This window comes from Monodon monoceros, unplaced genomic scaffold (assembly GCF_005190385.1).
Source record: "Monodon monoceros isolate NGI ecotype Baffin Bay Population unplaced genomic scaffold, NGI_Narwhal_1 Super_Scaffold_11, whole genome shotgun sequence".
NCBI lineage: Eukaryota > Metazoa > Chordata > Mammalia > Artiodactyla > Monodontidae > Monodon > Monodon monoceros.
In genome coordinates, this window is record NW_021703767.1 from 125,759,641 (window position 1) to 125,786,448 (window position 26,808).

General features: G+C 34.9%; 1 protein-coding gene across 4 annotated transcripts in view; it reads left to right on the top strand.

Annotated features, from left to right (window-relative positions):
* Positions 1-26,808, top strand: part of STAG1 (stromal antigen 1) — a 434,108-nt gene that overhangs the window by 172,848 nt on the left and 234,452 nt on the right. For all 4 annotated transcript variants that reach the window (XM_029214246.1, XM_029214245.1, XM_029214243.1 and 1 more), the window contains exon 5: positions 11,359-11,455. In XM_029214246.1, coding sequence (XP_029070079.1) covers positions 11,359-11,455 — 97 coding nt within the window. The remainder of the gene's footprint in view (positions 1-11,358; positions 11,456-26,808) is intronic.

Consider the following 26,808-nt stretch of genomic DNA (forward strand, 5'->3'; position numbering starts at 1 on the left):
TCAGTCTTTCTCGATCAAGGTTTTAATTTTCAAATGAGAAACTTGATGAGATTGAATTCAGCTGTTTTTGTAATTCAGCAACCTACACAATTAAATTTTTAGCTTGACCTTTGGCAATATCAGCCCCATACGTATAAGAAAGAAGAGATTCTTCCAGGGGAATCATGGAAGCTCTCTGGTTCTCACACTGAGACTTAAGCTGAGAGTTAATGGACTTGAGCTTGTCATTTTTTAAGTGCTCAATTGTACACAAAAGTATCTTATCTCATACTCCTGTCCTCACAGTTCTCATTACTGCTGTAATAGCAAACATAGCAGCCACTTAAGTTCGCAAGGCATGTGCTTGAGTTGACACTTCATCACAGTGTACCACAGGTGTTAGCTTCACTGTTCTGAAACTACTGTATGCCATAGATTACTAGCATCCCATTTCCTTGGCGAGCAGCTCAGCCCTGTGCTTAATCCCAAGGGCATGACCAAACCAGTCCCCAAATCTTATCTTTACTGGTTTATCATTGGGAACCACTCCTGGGACTAATTCTGTACCAGTCTGGATTCAGTCAGGAGTCGAAACTACAGAGTAATTTGAATTGGTAAAATGCATTATACATAATTGCTAAACTATGATAGAAGAGTTAACTATAAAGATGTAAAAATAACACTAAATCTTCTAGGGCTGAAGGAGATTTCTCAAGGAAAGACAGCCTTGGAAGAGAGGGGTTCCCTTCCCCAGGCGGGGGTTCAGACCTTGTTGGAGAAAGTGGAGTTACAGCCTGCTGAATGACAGAGAAGTTCACTGGATTGCCTTAACCAGAGCTGGTTCACAGTTTCTGGGCAGCAGGAAACAATATTCTGAGGTACAGTCATGTTCAGCATGGTAGACAGTTGTACAGAGAAAGATGCGGCACTGCTGCCAGCGTGAGACCTGAAGCCTGCCAGTGTCTATGTCAGTAGGGCTGCATTAGGAGGGTAATCACTAATCCCAGGCTGGAGTACAAGGTTGCCAAAGGACTGCATATTCTTGGCATGAGCCTGGGACAAACACCACTGGATTTCCTTTTATGCACTTGCTGCTATTGGACTATGTAGCAAGAGCAAGAAAAGCTAGACTCTGACATACGAAAACCCCTTTCCTTCTGCAGTGTCCTTCCAGAGCTCTATGCTAATAAAGCTTAAATAGTGCTTACTGTGAAAGAGAAATGCTTATAAAGTCCCGTTCATTATTATGGAGCAGATACTGAAGAGCAGCTTTGGAGCCAAGGCCCAGTAAATTGATAACTGATGAAGAGGCTTTCCTTAAATGTCTGGTGTTGGCAGCTATTTGCTTTCTTAAGAGAGAGGCATTGAATGCAGATTGGATGCTCTGTATGTAGAGGTGGAGTTTGTATAGATTATCTGACTTTAACTGTTGGTCCTGACATTTATGAGATTTTCTCTTTTTCCTTGGAATTTATGAATTTTATCTTGACTTGCTTATATGTGTCATTTTCCCATTAATTCTGGCAACAACTAGATAAGCTATGTTAATGTACAGATGTAAATCTTTCACTGATCAGGTGGTTTTTCCTCTTAAAATGATCACTTTAATTGTATTCTCTTTTTTCCCCATCTCAAACACCTGTACTTTTTAGTCTTAGATATATCTACCAAATCTTTTACCCCTTACCTCATGAATTCCATTTCTGTATTTTTATTTTGTGTTGAGATTTTTTTTCCCCATTCAACTTCCAGGATGTTAATTCATTCTCTATAGTGATTATTCTTAGGTTGATCCAATGAATATTTAAATTTGATAGTCTTTTTTTTTTTTTAGACTTCCAGAAAGTCTTTTTATGCTTTAAATCTCCCATCTGTTTCATATATACCCAATTTACTTTTTCTTTTCTCCTTCTTGATTGCTGAGTCTTTTAGGCATATTATTTTGCTTTGACTTCTTAAGGCTCTTTTCAGTTTGGGTGGTCAAATCCAAATTATTAGGATCCCTCCACTGGCACAAATTCATATATAATAGGTGTTGACATGGTCTCCATTCCTGTGAGTATCACACTAACCAACAGTTCTGTTAATTGGATAATGTTTTCCCAGGCTTAGGAGTAGGAGGCAACTCAGCTTATTGTAATAGTCCCCTGCAATTCCTCTGAGGCCAAGAATATAAAAACTTTACATTAAGAGAATTGATATTTAAAATGTCATTTTAATTTATCTGTACCAATTTATTTAGACATCACTATTACAGTACTCAGCTTCAGACCTAGTTAGGTTATCAGATTAAACTGAAAAGTATACTTGTTGACAGAAGCTTTCTATTTCACAGTCTGAATAATACAAAACAAAAGAAAAACAAAACTAAGATTAGCATCAAGTAAAAGTATGAAATGGGAGTTATTTTTCTGAAAATGGCATTGAAATGATATTACAATCTGTGATTCCATTCGTAACTCTGGAATAAAATCTGGCCTGTCATGTGATGTCACACCATTTATCTGAGCTTAAAAACAAATTTCTCTAAGTTTAGGAGATAATACAGTTGTGTAAAAGGACAGTGATATGATCAGATTGGCCAGAAACTGCAGTTAGTTAAAACACAAAAATCAACAAGAAGAAAAAGCAGCCTTTAGAGAACTCTGAAAACCAAGAACATTTTAGCTCATATCTGAGGGTAAAATAACAGTCTAGTTTCATGGAGTAATAAAGAACTCTTAGTCTACCTATGTAGTATTTATTTTTTTATTTGCATTCACAGAAAACATGTATATGATATTACTAAGGGCTATGGTGAAAAAACTCATCGAAATATTAATTTATTATATAGTGATTCTTGGTTGGGAAGAGGGAGGGCCCTTTATTCATTTAAGATTCCTAGTTAGGGTCTTTAGTTTATGAAGTAACTATATTGCCATCTGCTTGTATTTCTCCAAAGCAAATGAATCTACTCTTAAGCAACAATATAGAATACTAATTGTCTATGACCTTGTCTGTTTAACCGAGGTCCTATCAAATGGTCTGCCGAAAGAAGTATATTTATCTAATAGAGTTTGAAGAATGTGCACTCAGTGTACTGTGTAGATATCCATATTGAATTGATTATCTTTTTTTAAGGTTTAGTTTATAAGAAGCTTAGAGGCAGATTTAAAACTAATTTTTAACCATGACATTGACTGTTCTTTTTCACATATTTCTATTTCCTCTTCTTATCCTTGACATTTTCTTTTTGTTTTCTCTTTAGTTTTTCTTTCTCAGTTTTAAAAATATTATACTTCTAACTACTACAAATTTCTTCTTATACTGTAATATGATAAAATCATATAGCAAATGTCATGATATTTATCATTTGACTGTTATCTGTGATTCAGATGCTGGCTTATGGTTTCCCTTTAAGGATCTGTGGCTAAGTTCTCAGAGATTTTCATTTTAGTAAAGTCTTAGATTTAAACTTCTTGGAATGAATCAAGGGCAAGCCTGTCAGTGTCACAGTTTGAATTTTTGTATATCTGTTTGTATGCTACTATAAATGCATGTGTGTGATACCATTTACTTTAAAAGAATCATACGTTTCTCTTTTTAATTAATATGTCACAAATAACTTACTGTATCATTAGTGCTAACGTATCAGTACAGCTCATTTGTTAGTTACATTTTATTCTAGTTTGGTGAAACCTTCTTTTATAGACATATAAATTGATAGTATTTTTGCCCCAGTAAACAGTACTTACAGTATCCATGCAGGTGAGTATTATTTCTGTGTAGGAAGAAGGCTGCATATAAATATTTATAGCCACAGGGGCAGATTTTGGCAGAGATGACTGGCCACTTACCGAAAATTTATTTTTCTTTTTTCATCGTGGAGAAAGTTCCAGGAGGGTACTGGCCAAAACAGACTTCATGTTTCTGCGCCCCCCCCCCCCCGTTTTTTTTTTTTTTGCGGTATGCGGGCCTCTCACTGTTGTGGCCTCTCCCGTTGCGGAGCACAGGCTCCGGACGCGCAGGCTCAGCGGCCATGGCTCATGGGCCCAGCCGCTCCGCGGCATGTGAGATCTTCCCGGACCGGGGCACGAACCCGTGTCCCCTGCATTGGCAGGCGGACTCTCAACCACTGCGCCACCAGGGAAGCCCTCTGCTCCCCTTCTATCTAGGTGTGGCTAGTTTACAAGTTTTTGCCAATGAAGTATTAGAGAAAGTGATATGTACTACTTCCAAAGCTGAATTACAAAAATCTGCCATGCTTTTCTGTGTTTACTTCTTCATCAGCTGGATACTGACTTTTCAGGATCAACCTTAGAAACCTCTTAGAGAGGATAATAGAGCCTCTGTCAGCTTAGGTCCCAGAATGACTGTGTGACTATACCTCGTATTTTAGATGTTCTAAGGCTATGACCTCTTTGAGAGGCTGTGGATATGTTATTAGAAATGTTTCTTCTTGTAATCTTGGAGTAATATCTTTCCCTGCTCCCTAATTGAGGACAACCAACATTTAAATGTAATGTGTGTTTCTTAAGGTGGGAGCTTAAATCATTGATTTAGAACTTCTTTTATTATAAAGTATGTGAAGCTATAAATTTCCCTTTAAGCACTATTTTACCTGCATTCTACAAATTTTGATATGTTGTATTTTCATTATCATTCACTTCAAAATATTCCCTAATTACCAAAACATTTGGGGATATTTTAGGTAACGTTTTTGTTACTGATGTCTAATTTAAATCTAAAATGGTCCGAGAATGTGCCCTGTGTTTTTTCCATCCTTAAAAACTCATAAAGACTTGCTTTTTGGTCTTTTGGTGAATGTTCAGTGTGTACCTAAAATAAATGTGTATTCTCTAATTGTTGGTGTTGTAATTATACATGTTGATTAGGTCATGTTTATTAGCAGTGCTGTTCAAATCTTCTGTATGTTTGCTATTTTTTGTTTGTGTGTTTGCTTCTTTTATCAGTTACCAATAGACATACAGTAAAAATCTCAACTGTGGTTATCGATTTGCATATTTTTACTTTCAGTTCAGTTTTGCTTTATGTATTTTGGGACTCTTGTTATTTGGTATGTAAAAAATTATAATTGTTTTATCTTTCTGATGAATGTAGCACTTTATTATTATAAAGTATGTTTTTTTAATAATGTAAACACTGACATTTATTTATTTATTATTTAAATTTATTTATTTATTTATGGCTGCATTGGGTCTTCGTTGGTGTGCGCGGACTTTCTCTAGTTGCAGTGAGCGGGAGCTACTCTTCCTTGTGATGTGTGGGCTTCTCATTGAGGTGGCTTCTCTTGTTGTGGAGCATGGGCTCTAGGTGCGGGCTTCAGTAGTCATGGCTCGTGAGCCCTGGAGCACAGGCTCAGTAGTTGTGGCACACGGGCTTAGTTGCTCCGTGGCATGTGGGATCTTCCCAGATCAGGGCTCAAACCCGTGTCCCCTGCATTGGCAGGCAGATTCTTAACCACTGCGCCACCAGGGAAGTCCCATAAAGTATGTTTTTTTTTTGTTTGTAATTCCTTGTTTTGATTTGTCTGCTGTAAACTTAGTCATAACAGCTTTTTTTATAGTTAATGTTTGCATGATATACATTTTTTCTCCCTTTTAGTGCAACCTATCTGTGCTATTATATTTAAAGTGTGTTTCTTGTAAATATCATGTGATTGATTTTTATTCAGTCTGGGTAGTTTTCTTTCAAGAGGAGTGTATATTAGTCTATCTGCTTGGTTTTGTTTTAGTTTTCTTTGAAAAGTTTTTATGTTGCTTTTACTTGAAAGATACCTTTTGGCCAGATACAAAATTCTAGATGGGCAGTTTTTTCCTTTTTATTTCCTCTACCTTTATTGAGATAAAATTGACTATAAGATTGTGTAAGTTTAAGGTGTACAGTGTGTTGATTTGATACATTAGCATGTTGCAAAATAATTACCACCATAGCTTTAACTGACATCTCCATCCCTTCACATTATTACCATTTGTTTTTTCTGGTGAGAACATTTAAGATGTACTCTTTTAGCAACATTCAAGTATATAATACAGTATTATTAGCTATAGTCACTGTTCTGTATGTTGTATTCCCAGAACTTGTTAATCTTTCAACTGGAAGTTTGTACCCTTTGACCAACTTCTCACCATTTCCCTTACCCTCAAGTCCTGGTAAATACTACTCTGTGTCTATTTCTCTGAGTTTGGCTTTTTTTTTTAGATTCCACATATAAGTGTTATCATATAGTATTTGTCTTTCTCTGACTTACTTCACCTAGTACAGTGCCTTCAAGGTTCATTCAAGTTGTTTCAAGTGGCAGGATTTCCTTCTTTCTCATGGACGAATTAGTATTCCATTGTGTGTGTGTGTGTGTGTGTATATATATATATATATATATATACACCACATTTTCCTTATCCATTCATCTTTTAACAGACACTGAGCTTGTTTCCATATTTTGGCTATTGTGAATGCAGTGAACATGGAAGTGCAGATATTTTAATAAAATCCTGATTTTAATTCCTCTGCATATATATCCAGAAGTGGGATTTCTGGATCATATGGTAGTTCTATTTTTTAATTTTTTGAGGAACATCTGTACTGTGTTACGTAGTGGCTGTACCAGTTGGCATTTCCACTAGCAATGCACACCCTCACCAACACTTGTTATCTCTTATCTTTTTAATAGCTGTTGCAAACAGCTGTGACATTAATATCTCATTGTGGTTTTGATTTACATTTTCCTGATGATTAGTGATGGTGAGCGTCTTTTCACATATTTCTTGGCCATTTGTATTCCTTCTTTGGAAAACTATTCAGTTTCTCTGCCAACTTTTAAATTGGATTTTTTGCTATTAAATTTAGTGATTTATTAAATTTGATTTAATATAGAAATGTGATTTTATGTAGTATAGAAATGCAACTACTTTCTGTATGTTGATTTTGTATCCTGCAACTTAATAAGTTTATTTTTTCTAACAGTTTTTTGATGGAGTCTAAGATTTTCTGTATGGAAGGTCATATCATCTGAAAAAAAAAGTTTTACTTCTTCCTTTTCTATTTGGATACCTTTTATTTTTCTTGACTGATTCCTCTGGCTAGGACTTCTAGTATTATGTTGACTAGGAGTGATGAGAGTGTTTGTTCACTCTGGTCTTTCCTGATCTTAGAGAAAATCTTTTCAGCCTTACACTATTGAGTAATGTTGGCTGTGGGTGTTATATATGGCCTTTATTGTGTTGAGGTTTGTTCCTTCTATACCCAGTTTGTTTTAGAGTTTTTGTCATAAATGAATACTGTATTGTGTCAGAAGCTTTTCCTGCACTTATTGATATGATCATGCAGTTTTTATCTTTTATTCTGTTAATGTGTGTCACATTTATTTTTGCATCTTGAACCATCCTTGCATTACAGGACTAAATCCTGCTCAGTCATGGTATATGATCCTATTAATGCATCGCCGAATTTGATTTGCTAATATTTGTTGAGGATTTTTGCATCTATGTTTATCAGGAATATTGGCCTTTTCTTGTGGCATTTTTTATCTGGTTTTGGTATCAGGGTAGTACTGGCCTCATAAAATGTGTTTGGAAGATTTCCACTCTCTTCCTTTTTTTGAAAGAGTTTGAGAAGGACTGGCATTAATTCTTAGAATGTTTGTTAGAAGTCACCAGTGAAGCCTTCTGGTCCTGGACTTTTGTTTGTTGGGAGGTTTTTAATTACTGATTCAAAATCCTTGCTAGTAATTGGGGTCAGTTTAGATTTTCCATTTCATCATGATATAGTATTACTAGGTTGTATGTTTCTAGGAATTTACTCATTTTTTTCCTAGGTTGTCCAATTTGTTGGCATATGATTGTTCATAGTAGTCTCTTATGACCATTTGCATTTTTGTGGAATCAGTTGTAACTTCTCTTTCATTTCTGATTTTATTTATTTATTTATTTTTGCGGTGGGCCTCTCACTGCTGCGGCCTCTCTACCGTTGCGGAGCACCGGCTCCGGACGTGCAGGCTCAGCGGCCATGGCTCACGGGCCCAGCGGCTCTGCGGCATGTGGAATCCTCCCAGACCGGGGCACAAACCCGCGTCCCCTGCATCGGCAGGCGGACTCTCAACCACTGTGCCACCAGGGAAGCCCCGATTTTATTTTTTTGAGTTCTCTTTTTTTCTTGGTGAGTCTAGGTAAAGGTTTGTCAATTTTGTTTATTTTTTCAAAGAACCAGCTTTTAGTTTCATTGATCTTTTCTGTTGGCTTTTTAGTCTCTGTTTCATTTATTTCTGCTCTAATCGTTATTATTTCCTTCCTGCCACTAACTTTGGGCTTCATTTGTTCTTTTTTTTTTAAAAATTCCTTGAGGTGTAAAGTTAGGTTGTTTATTTGAGATTTTTCTTGTTTCTTGAGGTAGGTATTTATCACAGTGAACTTCTCTCTTAGAACTGCTTTTGCTGCATCCCATAAATTTTGGTATGTTACATTGCCATTTTCATTTGTTGCAAGAGAAGAAGAAAGGAATAGAGAGGAACTACAAAAACAGCTTGAAAACAATTAACAAAATGGCAATAAGCACATACCTATCAGTAGTTACTTTAAATGTAAATTCACTAAGTTCTCTAATCAAAAGATACAGAATGGTTGAATGGGTAAATAAATAATAAATACATTCTGTATTGAATTCTTCACTACGGTATTGTATTAGTTGTTTAGATTCCTTTGCCCCTACACGTCTCTGCTAACTTTTAAAAGGTATAACTTTGTTTCCTTCCAGGTGAATAACCAATTATATCAGTATTATTTATTAAATAAACCACCCTTTTCCATCTAAAATTGAAATATCTCCTCTGTTATAGCTTGTTTTAAATATACCTGGATCTGTTTCTGTGCTCTACTGTCTTGTATTTTCTAGGCCTACATTACTTTCAATCTATATTGTTTTCAGTATTTTTGTATTATTTTAATATTTCTAATGCAAGTCCCTCCTCATTAGTCTTATTTATTCAGAATGTTTTGTGCTCTTCATATATAACTGGTGGGATTATAAATTAATATTTGTGCTTTGGGAGCTAAAGAAAAATTTGGTCACCATGTTCAGAGTGCGTTCACAATGCTGGGCCCCATATAGAAGTGGGGAAATGGCTTCCTTCTCTGCTTTGTGCCATACTTCATTACCTGGGTCACAAAGCATTTCTGCTTTGCTCCTGAGTCTCAAAGTCATTGTTAACCTGCTCTATCCATTCTTAGGCCTCACCACCATTTTTAGCCAAGAGGGCCTGAACACATTATGCAACAGAAGTGAACCCTGAACAGATACCATGCTGTTCTTTCTTTTTCTTTTTAGCCTCTCCTACCACCGTTGTATTTTCTTTGTACTTTTAAAACAAAATCTTCCAGACACTAATGTGATGAGACAGAGAAACAGTGTTATATACATCAGCAGTTAATGATAAAGTCCCCCTTTCATATTAGAGAAGGAAATACGATTGCTCCTCAGAAGAGATCATTAAAGAAGGGAAAGGGGTACACTCCAGCAGAATGGGTTAAAATAAAAGGGCTGACAACACCTGGTATTGGTGAGGATGTGGAGCACCTAATATCATACATTGCTGGAGGATGTATAATTTAATACATCTGTTTTGGAAAATTGGATGACATTGTGTACTGGCCCTCAATATATATGTATTCTGTTTGTTAATAAGTCTGCTACTAGGTATATATACTGCAGAAAAAATGTGTATGTCAAACAATGTGTACAGGTATGTTCATAACAATTTTATTTGTGATAGCCCTAAAACGGAAATGACTCTCATGTACATCAGTAGTAAAATGGGTTATAAAATATGCTATATTAATACAATGAAATACTATCCAGCAGTACAAACAAGGAATTACTGATAACACATACTATAACATGACTGAATCTCACTGATAAAACATTGACTGGAAGAGATCAAACACAAAGCACAGTATTATATGAATTTCAAAAACATATCTACTGTAAAGGAATAATAGTTAAATTGTTGACATTTGTGATGGTTACTGCCTGGAATGGAACATGAGGTGGCCTGTTTCAGTTCTGGAAATTTTTTTATATTTTCATTTTGGTTATGGTTATACAGGTGTATGTATATGTAAACTTTCATCAAGGAGTAACTTAAGATTTATGCATTTACTGTATATAATTATACCTAAGGACAAAACTAAAAATTTATTTAAAATTGTTTAAAAAATTATTTTTATTGGTCTCCTGTGCTTTCCCACCTCCCACCCCCAGAAAGACCCTCAACAATTCTGCCTGGTAGTATGCTAAGTGGAATCACATTAAATTTATCTAGCAATTTGGAAAGACTATTGATACAGCACTAAATCTTTTTTTAAAAATTCAGTATATGAAACCAGTTTAAGTCATTTTCAATATCCTGTAAGTTTTTTATAATTTTCATCATTAAAATTTATACAGTCTTTGAGTTTGTTTTTAGATGATTTTCATTGTGAACAGCCTTCTCAATCTATTTATATTTCTTATATATTGCCACTATTAAAATTTTATTTTGTACATTTATCTTTTGTCACTTGTCTTGTCAAATTTTTTTATTAATCTTTCAAGTCAGTTTGGTAGAGACTCAAATTTTCTTATCAACTATAGGAAAGGAGAATTGTGCTTACTGATATTTTACTAATTTTTGCACAAACTAAAAACTTTAAAAATCTGTGTTGAATGCTTAGGGATGCATCCTTGCCTCATTCTTTTTTACAGCTGAAAAGTGTTAAGGATTTCAACAACAAATATGTTGTAGTCTTTGTCTTTATGTTGTTTACCAACATATCACATAACACTAGTTTTTCTAGACATTTTTTATTAAGCTGCAGGATTTTTATCAGATACCTTTTTGAGATCTAGTATTAAAATCATTTATTTTTCTTCTTTACATTGTTGATAAATTGAATTGTTTGAGTTCCTAATATTGAGTCATCCTTGTATACCTGGGAAAAAATGCATTTTATTATATATGGTGTGTATTCTTTTTATTCTCTGCTGGGTTTTCTGATACTCAGAAAGCTTATATCTATGTATAAGTGAAGTTACTTTTTGTGTTATTTTCACAGTATGGTTTGAATATTAGTATCTATAGTTGTTTAATAATTATTGGACTTAATGTGACTGGTAAAGTCAGGCTTATATTGTGCTCTATTTTGCACAAATTTCTGAAACCTAGTAATTTACCTTTGAATTGCCTTTCAACATGAGGGAATCTCTACTTTTATTTGGCTACAGAGAGATAATTTTAGGTAAGTAGTTTTCTTGTTTAAATAGATACACATGGAAAAACAGGAATTTTTTGAAAATTTATTTGCTATAAATTTTTTAATTTTTAATTTTATGGTTTTTTTCCCCCCACAGTCTGTGGTTGATGACTGGATTGAATCATATAAACAAGACAGGGACATCGCACTTCTGGATTTAATCAACTTTTTTATCCAGTGTTCAGGATGTCGAGGTACAAAATGTTGGAATAAATGATGTACATTAAGACTGTCAGTCCAGCAGTGTCAATTTTACTTTACCTTGTGTTAGTCATTTTATAATTCATCCTGGAATTATGTGCTCATCTTTTTCTGATAAAATTATTTTTATTTAAGTATATTTCTTTTTTTTTTCTGGTTCAGTTTTACTCAACAGACTTCTGAATTTTTTAATATTTTGAAGGAAATCTTAAATTAATGAATTGGCTTTTTAGATCATAAGATTTTATAATTAATATTTACTGATATTATTTGTATCTGTGCTCCATATTGTAAACTGTGCTAGTTGCTAAAATTCATTGAGTCCTCATGTTATAGATGAAATGCTTGAAGCTTAAATAATTCAAGGTAACATAAGTATGAAAATCAGTTTTCTTAAGTTTACAGTCATTTGGAATCCATAGACAATTTGTTAAAAGTAAAGTTTTATTTTTATCATATTAATAGATAACTGATAGATACTTTTCTTCTCTAGAATAAATATTAACAGGTTAAATGTGCTACATGGGGAAAATCAGTTGGTAAACACCGTTCTTTGCTTATTAATACAGAAAGAATGGTTGTCTTTTATTGAGATCACTGATAAAATTGATTTCTTGAAGGTTTTCTTATTTCTAAGTTATCGCTCACCATATTGACATAAGTTTATCAAATATTTATAGAGTACCTAAGTTATACTAAGCACTGTTCCAAAGTATACAGATATTATCAAGACAGTCTCTGCCCCAGTATTAAGAGTAAGTTTAATTTTTAAAGAAGGCTTTATCGCAAAGAAAAAGAGGGAAATATACCAATAGTTTACTAAAGTGCTCAGTGCCATGAAAGTAATAATAATAAAACTGGTTACAGTTTAATGACTAGTATGTGCCAAGCTGTGTGCTTTACATACTTTAGCTCATTTAATATTGGTTTGACACTTCTATCAGTCAGATGTGATTTTTATTCTGTAGTTCAGGAAACTGAGAATACAGGGCTTAGGTTCGTTTTTGGACATCATACAGTTTGTAAGTGCCAAATTCACGATTTAGATTCAGGCTTGTCTCAATCTGAAGTCTATATGTCTAACCAGAAGGTAGTGTGGGAATAACAAGGAGGGGCTTCTGATCCAACCTAGGCTGTGTGTTTCTGTGTATGTGTGAATGTGGGGATATTTGTAAGTAAATGCATCTCAGAGGAAGAAACTCTACCCTGGGACTGAGGTTGAGTAAGAGAAAATTAAGGAGGAGGAGAAAGGCCAAAGTTAACAGACTGTGTAAAAGTTCCGGAAGACAAGAAAATACAGCACACTGTAGGACATAAAGAGAGTTTATGGCTGAATCCTAGAGTATAGAGACAGGTGAGGATTGGCAAGAGATTAGTTTATTTGAAGGAAAGTGAGTTTGTTAATTTTACAGTCTTAAAATGGGAAAGGCAAGCACTGAGTGATGTGCTTTACATGTGTTATCTTGTCTAAACTGTGTAATTGTCCTGTTAGATTGAGTTTTGATTTTAAAACAACTGGTAGTCTTAAAATTTTTTCCTTTTGTAATTCATTCCCATGGTTCAAAAAACCAAAAAAAAAAAAAAGAGAGAGAGATACGTAAAGCAAAAAGCCTTTACCACTTCTTGCCTTCCTATCTATGTCCACAGAGTTAATTGCTCTTAACTACTTTGTTGTATATTTGTCTATCTATAAATAGGAAATATATGCTCTTTCCGCACCCCCTCCAAAAAAAAAGATACTGGTGTATAGAGAGCTTTCTTGGTTTCCTTCCTTCCTTCCCTTCTCCTCTCCCCTCCCCTCCCCTCCCCTCCCTTTTCCAGCATCATAGCATTCATTTCTTTGTGTGTATGTACAACAATTTATTTAATTAGTCTTCTGTTAACAGACCATTGCATTATCTGTAGTCTTTTTCTGTTACAGTGAGTAATTTTGTGTGTACCTTTACTTGCTCCTGGTGGAAGAATGTCTGTAGGTTAATATATTTGTAATTATATTAGATATTGCCAAATTTCCTGATATGGGAATTGTACCCATTTTTACTCCTATCATTAATATATGAAAATGTCTGTTTCTTCTTGGTCTTTTCAACAAAGCGTTTTTATCAAATTTTTGTATTGCTCTTAGGAATGATTTAAAAATATGTCAGTATGATTTTTTTAAATTGAGGTGAAATTCACTTAAATAATTAACAACCATTTTAAAGTGGGCAGTTCAGTAGTTTTTAGCACATTAACAGTGTTGTGCAACCACCTCTCTCTAGTATCAAAACTTCTTTTTATCACCCCAGAAGGATACCTAATATCCATTACGTAGTCATTCCTCATTCCCTTCTTCCCTACAACCCTTGGCAACCACTGATCTGCTTTCTACTCCTATGGATTTGCCTGTTTTAGTCATTTTATATAAAAGGAATTGTCCAATATGTGACCTTTTGTTTTTGATGTCTTTCATTTAGCATAATGTCTTCAAGGTTTATCCAAGTAGTAGCATGTACTGATAATTTATTTCATTTTATGTATGTGTTACAATTTGTTTATCCGTTCATCTGTCAATGGACATTGGGTTGTTTTCACTTTTTGGTTGCTGTGAATATTGCTGTGAGCATTCGTGGGCAGATATCTGCTTGAGTACTTATTTTTTAATTCTTTCGTGTAAATACCTAGGAGTGAAATTGCTGGATCATATGGTAATTCTATTTTAACTTTTTGAGGAACTGCCAAACTGTTTTCACAGCGGCGGCACCATTTTAAATTCCAGAAATGTATGAAGATTCTTATTTCTCCACATCCTCTAAAACACTTTTATTTTCCGATTTTTAAATTTTATTGACCTAGGGGGTATGAAGTGATTTCTTATTATGATTTTGATTTGCATTTTCTTAATCACCAGTGATCTTGAGCATCTTTTCATGTACTTTTGGCAATTTGTATATCTTTCTTGAACAAATGTGTATTTGATCCTGTGCTTATTTTAAAATTAGATGCTTTTTATTTTTGTTGTGAGTTATTAGAGTTCTTTATATATTCTGGATATTAAACCCTTATCAGATATACAACATGCAACTGTTAATAACTTGCAGCTATTGGCTTCCCGCTCTGTAGGTTGTCTCTTCACTTTCTTAAAGATATTCTTTGATGAACAAAAGTTTTAAACTTTTATGAAGTCCAACTTACCTATTTTTTCATTTTTTTACTCATGCTTGTGGTGTCAAATCTAAGAATCTATTGCAAATTCTAAGAGCCTTAATATTTATCTCTATGTTTTCTTCTAATAGTTTTATCATTTTAGATCTTATATGTAGGTCATTGATCCATGGTTAATTTTTGTATTTGGATGATTTAATTTGTATTTCTCTTACGAGTGTGGCTTAAGAGCCATTTCTGTTTCTTTTTCTTGAATTTTCTGTTCTTATCCCTTGCCACTTCCTTTCAGCTATTTTCGTAGTTCCTGAAAAAACATTTGACAAAATGGATTTTAAAACATTCTAATAAAACAGACATAGATGCATATTTTCTTAATATGTTTAAGAGAGAAAACTTACTGTCTCTCACATCAGTGCAGTATAGTAAAAATCTAAAATAGACCCAAGTACCTGTGAAACTGTAGTAAGCAGATATTAAAACATATGAAAGAAAAGAACTACAAAATACAGCTACACCAAGATACCATTTTCGCCTATCAGATTGATAAAAATTAAGTTATAACAACACTCTTTTTTTTAGGTTGTGAGGAAACAGACACTATTACATTGTTTGTGGGAAATCAAATTGATACAATTCTCATGGAAAGAAATTTGACATTATCTACCAAAATTACATATGTTTTTATCTTTTGACCTAGCCATCCTGTTTCTGGAATTTGCCATGAAGATATACCTCCAGTTTTATGAAAACAAATTCACAGGGTTACTAAATACCATATTGTTTGTACTTGTAAAATACTGGGAACAACCTAAATGCTGAGATATAGGACAATGATTGAATAAACTGTGGTACAACTTATACAATGGATTTTTTTGTCATTGCAAAAAATTATGAGGAAGATCTCTGTGGACTAATGCAGGGAGATTTTCAGGATACATTTTTTTAAGTGAAAAGTGCAAAAGAGTGTCTAAAAGTATTCGAGGTTTTTTTTAGAAGAAAGAAAGGGAAATAATAGAATATACACATGTATCTGGTCACTTGACCAAAAAGAAAAAAAAAGATAAGATAGAATGATTGGCTACCCGTTGGGTGTGTGTGTATGTAAATGAAGTGGAAAGCTTAGAGGGAATTGAGGTAAAGGGATGATACTTACTGGAATATACTTTTTGAATAGTCTTGACTTTGGAGTTGTCTTCATGTTTCACATACTCAGAAAGAAAAAAAAGAAAAATCAATAAAGATGGAGGGAAAATCCTAAAACTGGATGCTATCAGAACAGATGAACCATGCCATGCCATAGCATAAATAACATAACCACACTGACGAGTGTAAAAAGTATAAACTAAAGTAAATTTTTAACTCAGTACTCGCACTGTAAAACTAGTGGGGGAATTGAAGAACACAGTATTTACCTCCTCAGATTGTCTCCTTACAAGATATCTATTATGGGTAAAATGGTATTGATACTTTACCTGTACAGACTTGGTAGACACCACCATGAACAAATGATGAAAGCGAACACTGCCAGTTATAGAACCAGTTAATAGCATGTACTTTGTGTTATACACCTAGAAGAAGAACTCAACCTCACTTTTGTAGTATTCTTGCCAAAAGTTCAGAGTCTAAACCTACTTATGAGGAAACGTTGGACGAGCTCAAATTGAGATATATTTTTCACAATATACTGTACTCTTTAGAAGTGTCAGTATCATGAAATACAAAGAAATGACTCAGAGAACTGTTCCAGATTCGATACTAAAGGAACTGAATGCAGTGCACGATCTTAGATTTTTTTTTGGTAAAAAGAACATTATTGAGACAAATACTGAAATCCGAAATCAGTTCTGTGGGTTAGAACATAAATTGTTAATTTCATCATTCTGATCATTGTACTGTAGTTGTATAAGAGTTTTGTATTTTGGGGGAAGTATACAGAGGAGTATTGATGAATAAAGGGATATGTAAAGAGTGAAAAGTAGAAAATGGAAGGAAAAAAAAGCCTTTTAACCCCAAAGCCAACATAATGCTCAAGGGAAACTAGTAGAGTCATTTTCACTGAAGTCAAACAAGGCAGGGATGTCCACTCTCACAACTCCTCTTTAATATTGGCAATATAAGCTGACACATTTGGATAATAAAATGAAGTATGATTACTATTTGGGAGTGATATTGAAAGTTTAGAAATTTCAAGAGAAAGTTTGCAAAACTAATAAAGGCAATATAATAATTCTGAAAGAGGGAGATCAAAATGGCAGAATATGAGGATGCTGAGCTCCCTCCCCCCCATGAACACCTCAGAAATACAGTACATGTGTACCTACTGTCATTGAAACAAAGTGTAGGCTGGGAGAAAGGCTTTTCTATAACCAAGACTAAAGAAAGATCCATATGGAGTTGGATAGGAAGGGAGGAGAAATGATCAGGTCTGGACTTGCACCCTAGTGAGGAGAGGGTGTCAGAAGCTCGGGGATCCTCCTTGGGGAATGAGAGGTTTGAACCACATACTGGTCTAGAGCTGGCTCTGACCTGGCCTTACTTCTGAACAGGGCAAGTGTGGTCCAGGTCTGGATGGCTTCACAGGGGAATTCTACCAAACATATGAAGAATAGCTACTACGTACCTATCCTTCTCAGACTTTCCAAAAAATTGAAGAGGAGGGAACATTCCCAAATTCATTCTACGAGGCCACTATCACACAGATACCAAAACCAGACAAAGACTACAAAAGAAAAAAGAAAAAAAGAAATTACAGACCAATGTCTCTGGTGAATATAGCTGCAGAAAACCTCAAGAAAATATTAGTAAACCAAATTCAGCAATATATAAAAAGAACCATGCACCATGACCAAGTTGGGTTTAATATAGGGACACAAGGATGGTTCAACATTTGTAAATCAATCAGTGTGATACGCCACATTCACAAAAAGAATAAAAATCACACAATCATTTCAGTTGACAAAATTCAACATTCAATCGTGATAAAAACTCTCATTGAAGTTGTTATAGAGGAAACATGGCAACATAATAAAGTCTGTTTATGACAAACTCACAGCTAACATCATACTCAGTAGTGGAAACCTGAAAGCTTTTCTTCTAAAATCAGGAATAAGACAAGTATGCCCACTCTCACCACTTCTATTTAACATAGTATTGGAAGTCTTAGCCACAGCAATCAGAGAAGAAAAAGAAATAAAGGAATCCAGGTTTGAAGGGAAGAAATAAAACTGTCACTATTTGCAGATGATATGATACTATATATGGAAAACCCTGAAGTCTCCACCAAAATATTGTTAGAACTAATAAATGAATTTAGTAACATTACAGGATACAAGATTAATATTCAGAAATTTGATGCTTTTCTAAACATTAGTAATGAACTGTCAGAGAAGACAAGAAAACAATTCCATTTAAAATCTCATTGAAAAGAATAAGATACCTAAGAATAAACTTAACCAAGGAGGTGGAAAATCTATACTCATAAAACATTGTTGAAGGAAACTAAAGATGATACAAAAAACCAGATATCCCATGTTCATAGATTGAAAGAATAAATATTGTTAAAATGTCTGTAATACTCAAAGCTACCTACAGATTTACTAGAATCCATATGAAAATACCCATGACGATTTTTACAGAACAAGAATAATTCTAAAAAGTATATGGAACCACAGAAGACCTTTAACGGCCAAAGCAATCTTGATTAAAAAGATTAAAGCTGGAGGAATCTTGCTCCCTGATTTCAGACTATGCTACAAAGCTATGGTAATCAAAACAGTATGGTACTGGTACAAAGACAGATAGATCACTGGAACAGAATAGAGACCAGAAAGAAACCGACCCACATGTGGTCAATTAATCTACAGCAAAGGAAGCAAGAATATATAATAGGAAAAAGACAGTCTCTTCAAAAAATAGTGATGGGAAAACTGGACAGATACATGCAAAAGAATCAAACTGGACTGCTTTCTCACACCATGTACAGAAACAAACTCAAAATGGATTAACACTTAAATGTTAAGACCTGAAACCATAAAACTTCTGGAAGAAGTCACAGTCCTCTCTTTGACATCAGTCTTAGTAATATTTTTTTGGATGTTTCTCTTCAGGCGAGGGAAACAAAAGGAAAAATAAACAAATGGGACTACATCAAATTTAAAAGCTTTTGCACAGCAAGGAAAACTGTCAACAAAATGAAAAGGACGCCTACTGAATAGGAGAAATATTTGCGAACAATATATTTGACAAGGGGTTAATATCCAAAATACATAAAGAACTCATAAAACTCAACACTGAAGAAACAAACAATCCAATTAAAATTGGACAGAGGACCTGAGTAGGCATGTTTGCAAAGAAGACTTACAGATGGCCAACTGCCACATGAAAAGATGCTCAGCATCACTAATCATCATGGAAATGCCAATCAAAAGCACAGTGAGATATCACTGAACACCTGTCAGAATGGCTATCATTAAAAAGACCCACATCCGTGGGAATGTACTTTGGTGTAGCCATTGTGGAAAACTCTGTGCAGGTTCTTCAAAAAAGGGAAAATAGAACTACTATATGACTTAGCAATTCTACTCCTGGGTATATGTCCAAAGAAAATGAAAACACTATTTTGAAAAGATATATGTACCCCAGTGTTCACAGCAGCATTATTTACAATGGCCAAGGTATGGAAGCAACCTAAGTGTCCAATAATAGAGGAATGGATAAAGAAGATGTGGTATATATACACAGTGCAATATTACTGAGTCATAAAAAGGAATGAAATTTTGCCATTTGCAAGGACTTGGATGGAACCAGGATTTATTTTGTTTAGTGAAATCATTCAGATGGAGACAGAAAACTATTCTATGTTATCAATGATATATGGACTCTACAAAATAAATGAATAAATATAATAAAACAAACTGACTCATAGAGAACAAACTCAAGTTTACTAGTTGGAAGAGGGGTGGGGGAGGGGCAAAATAGGGGTAGGAGGTTAGATACACAAACTACTATGTATAAAATAGATAAGATGCAACAATATATTATACAGCACAGGGAGTATAGCTAATATTTTATAACTTTAAATCCATAAAAATATTAAACATGATGTACACTTGAAAGTAATATAATATTGTAAACTACTGTACTTTAATAAAAGTGTCACAAAACAGTAATTTGGTGAGTTATTGAGATGGAGATACTATAGATAAATTAGTATGTTTGTTTTTTATTAGAATAGGCAGTTAGAAGAGATAGAATAAAAGATCCTCTTTGTAAGGGGCTTCCCTGTGGCGCAGTGGTTAAGAATCTGCCTGCCAGTGCGGGGGACACAGTTTCGAGCCCTGGTCCGGGAAGATCCCATGTGCCGTGGAGCAACTAAGCCCATGCACCACAACCGCTGAGCCTGCGCTCTAGAGCCCGTGAGCCACAACTACTGAGCCCACATGCCACAGTGACTCAAGCCCACGTGCCTGGAACCTGTGCTCCACAACAAAGAGCAGCCCCCTCTCGCTGCAACTAGAGAAAGCCTGTGCACAGCAATGAAAACCCAACACAGCCAAAAATAAATAAAATTAAATCTTTAAAAAAAATCTTCTTACGATAAAAATGTGGAAAATGTTTGAAATTATTTCAGATCTACACCTTACTTGATAATGTGCACCAAGGTAAATTCCCAGTGCATCAGGAGTTTAAATACAAAAACAACAATAAATAGCAGAAACTAAATTTTTTTTAAGAAAGAACAAGTAAATACCAGAAAGAAAGAAATAATAAAAGCACTAGAAGAAAACATGGAATACATTTTTTATTACCTTGGAGTGGTAATAAAATGTGACTCAAAATTAAGTGTAAGTCAAAATCTGTAAGTTATAAAAATGATTGATGGGTTAAACTACAGTTCAAACAATATTGGAAACATTTGCAAGGTGGCACATTACAGGGAAAGTTCAGAAGGCGAAGGACACATGGGGAAATTCTTTTATATTATTTATTGAGATAAGATTTGCATTTTATAAGGACTCCTTGTGTTGCAAAGTAATTTCCAATATCCACATTGGTGTTCTTTCATATCAGCCCATTTTCCTCTAACACTACATAAGAATCAAGAACAAAAAGATGTTAAAAAATTTGGCTAAAGTGAGATGAGAACCAAGTAAGGGAGGAAAAAGTTACAAAACTTATTTTCCTACTTTTTGACTAGAAGGGACATCCCTCAAATGACACGACAGATTGGAACACCATGTTGTGAGTAGAGTTTCAGCAGCCCCTCTTCTATTTTGCTCTCTTATTACTATTTTCTTATCTCGATCCTTGAGTCTGGGGTATGGTATTGGTTTCCTGCGTTAGCTATTTTAAGTTGCATCAGCAGCCCTAGCTGTTTCCTTAACCTTGCTCACACATCTGTGTTCTCCTCATTAAAATCTCTTTATTTAAACCATCTGGAATGAATTCTTTTTACTTCTGGAACCCTTAGTTAAAATATACTGACTAAATCAATGTGGGATAATAGGGTATATTCAGTGTCGAGTAGGAAAGATCACAAAGGAGAAGTTCATTCAAACACTGTTCACTTACAGTTATGCATTTTTAAAGCTATGTAACTTCATAAATTTTCATAGAAATAAGTTCTGAGGAAACTAAGAACACAATGATAATATTTATGATATTATGTATAACAAAATAAAGATATGTTATCTCTATATTCAAAGTATTATTATTGTTTAAAACACCACTGGTAAAGGCATACATATTTGGGTATATTCTAGCATCAGTATATAACAGATTTAAGAAATATATATCAGAGGTATTGATAAATAGTTTTCAGTGACAATGTGATTTTTTTAGTTATTAAGGATGTTTCTTAAGCTTGTTTATTATGGGTTAGAAATACCTTGTTAGTTGGTTATACCAAGTAATGGTTCTGTGTTGCAGTGCTTGTTCCTAACAGTGGATTTCCAAATGCATGAGGGCTTTCTAGGAGGTTAGGATTGCTAGAGAATTGATCTCACCCAGGAACAGTGACGTCAAGAGTTTCCTGAATTTTGCATCTCATGGGCTGATTACTGTCTCAGTAATTTTTTCATGGTATCAATAGGCCAAAAAAAGCCCCTAAAAGTTTCTTTTCAAAGTAGTTAATTCCAAACAATTTAATTACGTCCTAACAACTTAGAATTATTAGTCAAAATGATAAACATAATTTTGGAAGAAAAATTAAAATTTCTATTCTTAAATAATCACAATTACTTATTAATGGATATAGGTACCTGTTGCCACTGTCCAACCACCCCAACCTTCATTGTTCATATCTGGGTGGGGGCGGGGCAGAAGTTGAGAACCACTGCTGTACATCAGTGGGGGATGAATTTACATCTTTATAAAATCCACTCTTCCAGTTCATGATCACTGTATATATTGCTCCCTTTATTTAGGTCTTTATTTTCATTCAACATTTTAGAGGGTAGTTTTGTGTATGAGTGAAAAGGTGTTATATATGTGTTACCAAAATTTTTATTTCTGGACTTTAGGCATTTAAAAAATTCCTTATAAATAGTATCTTTTTTTTCTTAAGTAGACTTAATTTTTTTTGTAAACCACAAACTCCTATAAAAAATAGAGCGAAAATTAGAGTTCCCATATACCCTTCTTTCCTCCCCACAGTTTCCCCTATTAACATCTTGTACATTTGTTAAAATTGATGAACCAATATTGATACATTATTATTAACTAAAGTTCATAGTTTAAATTAGGGTTTGTCGACTGAAAAAAAATGCACAACCTAAAAGTTGAGAATTCTGTTTTATTTTGTGGACTTGCTGAGGACTTAAGCTCAGGAGATAGCCTCTCAGATAGCTCTGAGGGACTGATTCGAAGAGGTAAGGGAGGAACCAGGGTATATAGGAGTTTTTGCAACAAAAACCAAGTAGTCAGAACATCAAAATATTACTGTTAATTAAAGAAAAACTAGACATCTTAAGTTAATGAATTTAGCACTTTTTATCTATGGGAAGATGCAAGAGTCTAGGCTCCTTGAAATCATTCCTTTGATATGCACCTTAACTGTCTTAGGCCAGTATCCTGTTTTTTGTATATCTTGATTCCCCTCAGGGTGCACAGTGGGGAGCCATGGCAGCACCTCGTGGCTTGATGGCCATAACATCTTTGTTTACTAATATTACAGGAGAATTTTTTAGTCTGCAGGTGCATTGTAAATTTCTGTGGGTTTGGACAAATGCATGAGGTATCTACTACTATGGTATTAATAGTTTCACTGTCCTAAAAATCCCTCCTATGCTCCTATTTATCCCTTGCCAACTCTACACCCCTCATCCCTGGCTACCACTGATCCTTTAAAAAAAAAAAAAAAAAATTATTTATTTATTTGCACCAGGACTTAGTTGTGCAGGCGGGCTCCTTATTTGCGACTCGCGGACTCCGTAGTTGTGGCAGGTGGGCTCCTTAGTTGCAGCTCCACGGCTCCTTTAGTTGCAGCTCACTGGCTCCTTAGATGCGGCATGTGGGATCCTTAGTTGCGGCAGACGGGCTTCTTAGTTGCAGCTCACCAGCTCCTTAGTTGTGGCACATGGCCTCCTTAGTTGTTGAATGCAGACTCTTAGTTGTGGCATGCATGTGGGATCTAGTTCCCTGACCAGGGACCGAACCCAGACCCCCTGCATTGGAGCGTGGAGTCTTAGCCACTGCGCCAGTGAAGTCCCTGATCTTTTAATGTTATATCTAATATGCATACTTGAAAGGAATTTAACTTGATCATGGTGTATTATGTATATATTTTTTTACATCTTTATTGGAGTAAAATTGCTTTACAATGTTGTGTTAGTTTCTGTTGTACAACAAAGTGAATCAGCTATATGTATACATATATCCCTATATCCCCTCCCTCTGGAGCCTCCCTCCCACCCTCCCTATCCCACCCCGCTAGGTCATCACAAAGCATCGAACTGATCTTCCTATGCTATGCACCAGCTTCCCACTAGCCATCTGTTTTATATTTGGTAGTGTATATATGTCAATGCTACTCTCTCACTTCATCCCAGCTTCCCCTTCCCCATTCGTGTCCTCAAGTCCATTCTCTATGTCTGTGTCTTTATTCCTGCCCTGCCACTAGGTTAATCAGTACTATTTTTTAAGATTCCATACATTTGCGTTAGCATATAGTATTTGTTTTTGTCTTTCTGACTTAACTTCACTCTGTGTGACAGCCTCTAGATCCATCCACCTCACTACAAAATAACTCAGTTTCGTTCATTTTTATGGCTGAGTAATATTCCACTGTATATATGTGCCACATCTTCTTTATCCATTCATCTATCGTTGGACTTTTAGGTTGCTTCCATGACCTGGCTCTTGTAAATAGTGCTGCAGTGAACATTGGGGTACATTTCTCTTTTTGAATTACAGTTTTCTTAGGGTATCTACCCAGTAGTGGGATTCCTGGGTCATATTGTAGTTCTATTTTTAGTTTTTTAAGGAACCTCCATACTGTTCTCCATAGTGGCTGTATCAGTTTACATTCCCACCAACAGTGCAGAAGGGTTCCCTTTTCTCCACACCCTCTCCAGCATTTACTGTTTGTAGATTTTTTGTTGATGCCCATTCTGACAGGTATGAGGTGATAACTCATTGTGGTTTTGATTTGCATTTCTCTAATGATTAGTGATGTTGAGCATCTTTTCATGTGTTTTTTGGCAATCTGTATGTCTTCTTTGGCAAAATGCCTGTTGAGGTCTTCCACCCATTTTTAGATTGGGTTGTTTGCTTTTTTTTTATATTGAGTTCCATGAGCTGCTTATATGTTTTGGAGACTAATCCTTTGTCAGTTGCTTCGTTTGCAAATTTTTTCTCCCATTCTGAGGGTTGTCTTTTCGTCTTGCTAATGGTTTCCTTTGCTGTGCAAAAGCTTTTAAGTTTCATTAGGTCCCATTTGTTTATTTTTGTTTTTATTTCCATTACTCTAGGAGGTGGGGTGAACAGGATCTTTGCTGTGAGTTATGTCATAGAGTGTTCTATGTTTTCCTCTAAGTGTTTTATAGTGTCTGGCCTTACATTTAAGTCTTTAATACACTTTGAGTTTATTTTTGTGTATGGTGTTAGGTAGTGTTCTAATTTCATTGTTTTACATGTAGCTGTCCAGTTTTCTCAGCACTGCTTATTGAAGGGACTGTCTTTTCTCCATTGTATATTCTTGCATCCTAAGTCAAAGATAAGGTGACCATAGGTACATGGGTTTATCTCTGGGCTTTCTATCCTGTTCCATTGAGCTGTATTTCTGTTTTTGTGCCAGTACCATGCTGTCTTGATTACTGTAGCTTTGTAGTATAGTCTGAAGTCAAGGAGCATGATTCCTCCAGCTCCTTTTTTGTTTCTCAAGATTGCTTTGGCTCTTCGAGGTCTTTTGTGTTTCCATACAAATTGTAAAGTTTTTTGTTCTAGTTCTGTGAAAAATGCCATTGGCAATTTGATAGGGATTGCATTGAATCAGTAGATTGCTTTGGGTAGTATAGTCATTTTCACAATGTTGATTCTTCCAATCCAAGAACATGGTGTATCTCTCCATCTGTTTGTATTCTTTTGATTTATTTTATGAGTGTCTTACAGTTTTCTGTGTACAGGTCTTTTGTCTCCTTAGGTAGTTTTATTCCTAGGTATTTTATTCTTTTTGTTGCAGTGATAAATGGGAGTGTTTCCTTAATTTCTCCTTCTGATTTTTTGTTGTTAGTGTATAGGAATGCAAGAGATTTCTGTGCATTAATTTTGTATCCTGCTACTTTACAAATTCATTGATTAGCTCTAGTAGTTTTCTGGTGGCATCGGTAGGATTTTCTATGTATAGTATCGTGTCATCTGCCATCAGTGACAGTTTTACTTCTTCTTTTCCAATTTATATTCCTTTTATTTCTTTTTCTTCCCTGATCGCCGTGGCTAAAACTTCCGGAACTGTGTTGAATAATAGTGGTTGAGAGTGGGCACCCTTGTTTTGTTCCTGATCTTAGAGGAAATGCTTTCAGTTTATCACCATGGGGAATGATGTTGCCTGAGGGTTTGTCATATATGGCTTTTATTATGTTGAGGTAGGCTTCCTCTGTGCCCACTTTTCTGGAGAGTTTTTGTCACAAATGGGTGTTGAATTTTGTTAGAGCTTTTTCTGCCTCTGTGGGGATGATCATATGGTTTTTATCCTTCAGTTTGTTATTATAGTGTATCACATTGATTCATATGCGTTTATTGAAGAATCCTTGCATTCCTGGGATAAACCCCACTTGATCATGGTGTATGATCCTTTTAATGTGTTGTTGGATTCTGTTTGCTAGTATTTTGTTGAGGTTTTTTTACATCTATGTTCATCAGTGATATTGACCTGTAATTTTCTTTTTTTGTGAGATCTTTTTCTGGTTTTGGTATCAGGGTTATGGTGGCCTCGTAGAAGGAATTTGGGAGTGTTCCTCCCTCTGCTATATTTTGGAAGAGTTTCAGAAGGATGGGTGTTAATTCTTCTCTAAACGTTTGATAGAACTCACCTGTGAAGTCATCTGGCCCTGGGCTTTTGTTTGTTGGAAGATTTTTAATCACTGTTTCAATTTCATTATTTGTCATTGGTATGTTCATATTTTCTATTTCTTCCTGGGTCAGTCTTCGAAAGTTATACTTTTCTAAGAATTTGTCTGTTTCTTCCAGGTTGCCCATATTACTGGCATATAGTTGCTTGTAGTATTCTCTCATGATCCTTTGTATTTCTGTGGTGTCAGTTGTTACTTCTCCTGTTTCATTTCTAATTATGTTGATTTGAGTCTTCCTTTTCTTCCTGATGAGTCTGGCTAATGGTTTATCAATTCTGTTTATCTTGTCAGAAAACCAGCTTTTAGTTTTATTGATCTTTGCTGTTGTTTCCCTTGTTTCTTTTTCATTTATTTCAGATCTGATCTTTATGACTTCTGCTAACTTTTGGTGTTTTTTGTTCCTCTTTTTCTAATTGCTTTATTTGTAAGGTTAGGTTGTTTATTTGAGATTTTTCTTGTTTCTTGAGGTAGGATCGTATTGCTATAAACTTCCGTCTTAGAACTGCTTTTGTGCATCCCGTAGGTTTTGGGTGGTCCTGTTTTCATTGCCATTTGTTTTTAGGTAATATTTTGGTTTCCTCTTTGATTTCTTTAGTGATCTCTTGGTTATTTAGTAGCATATTGTTTAGTCTCCA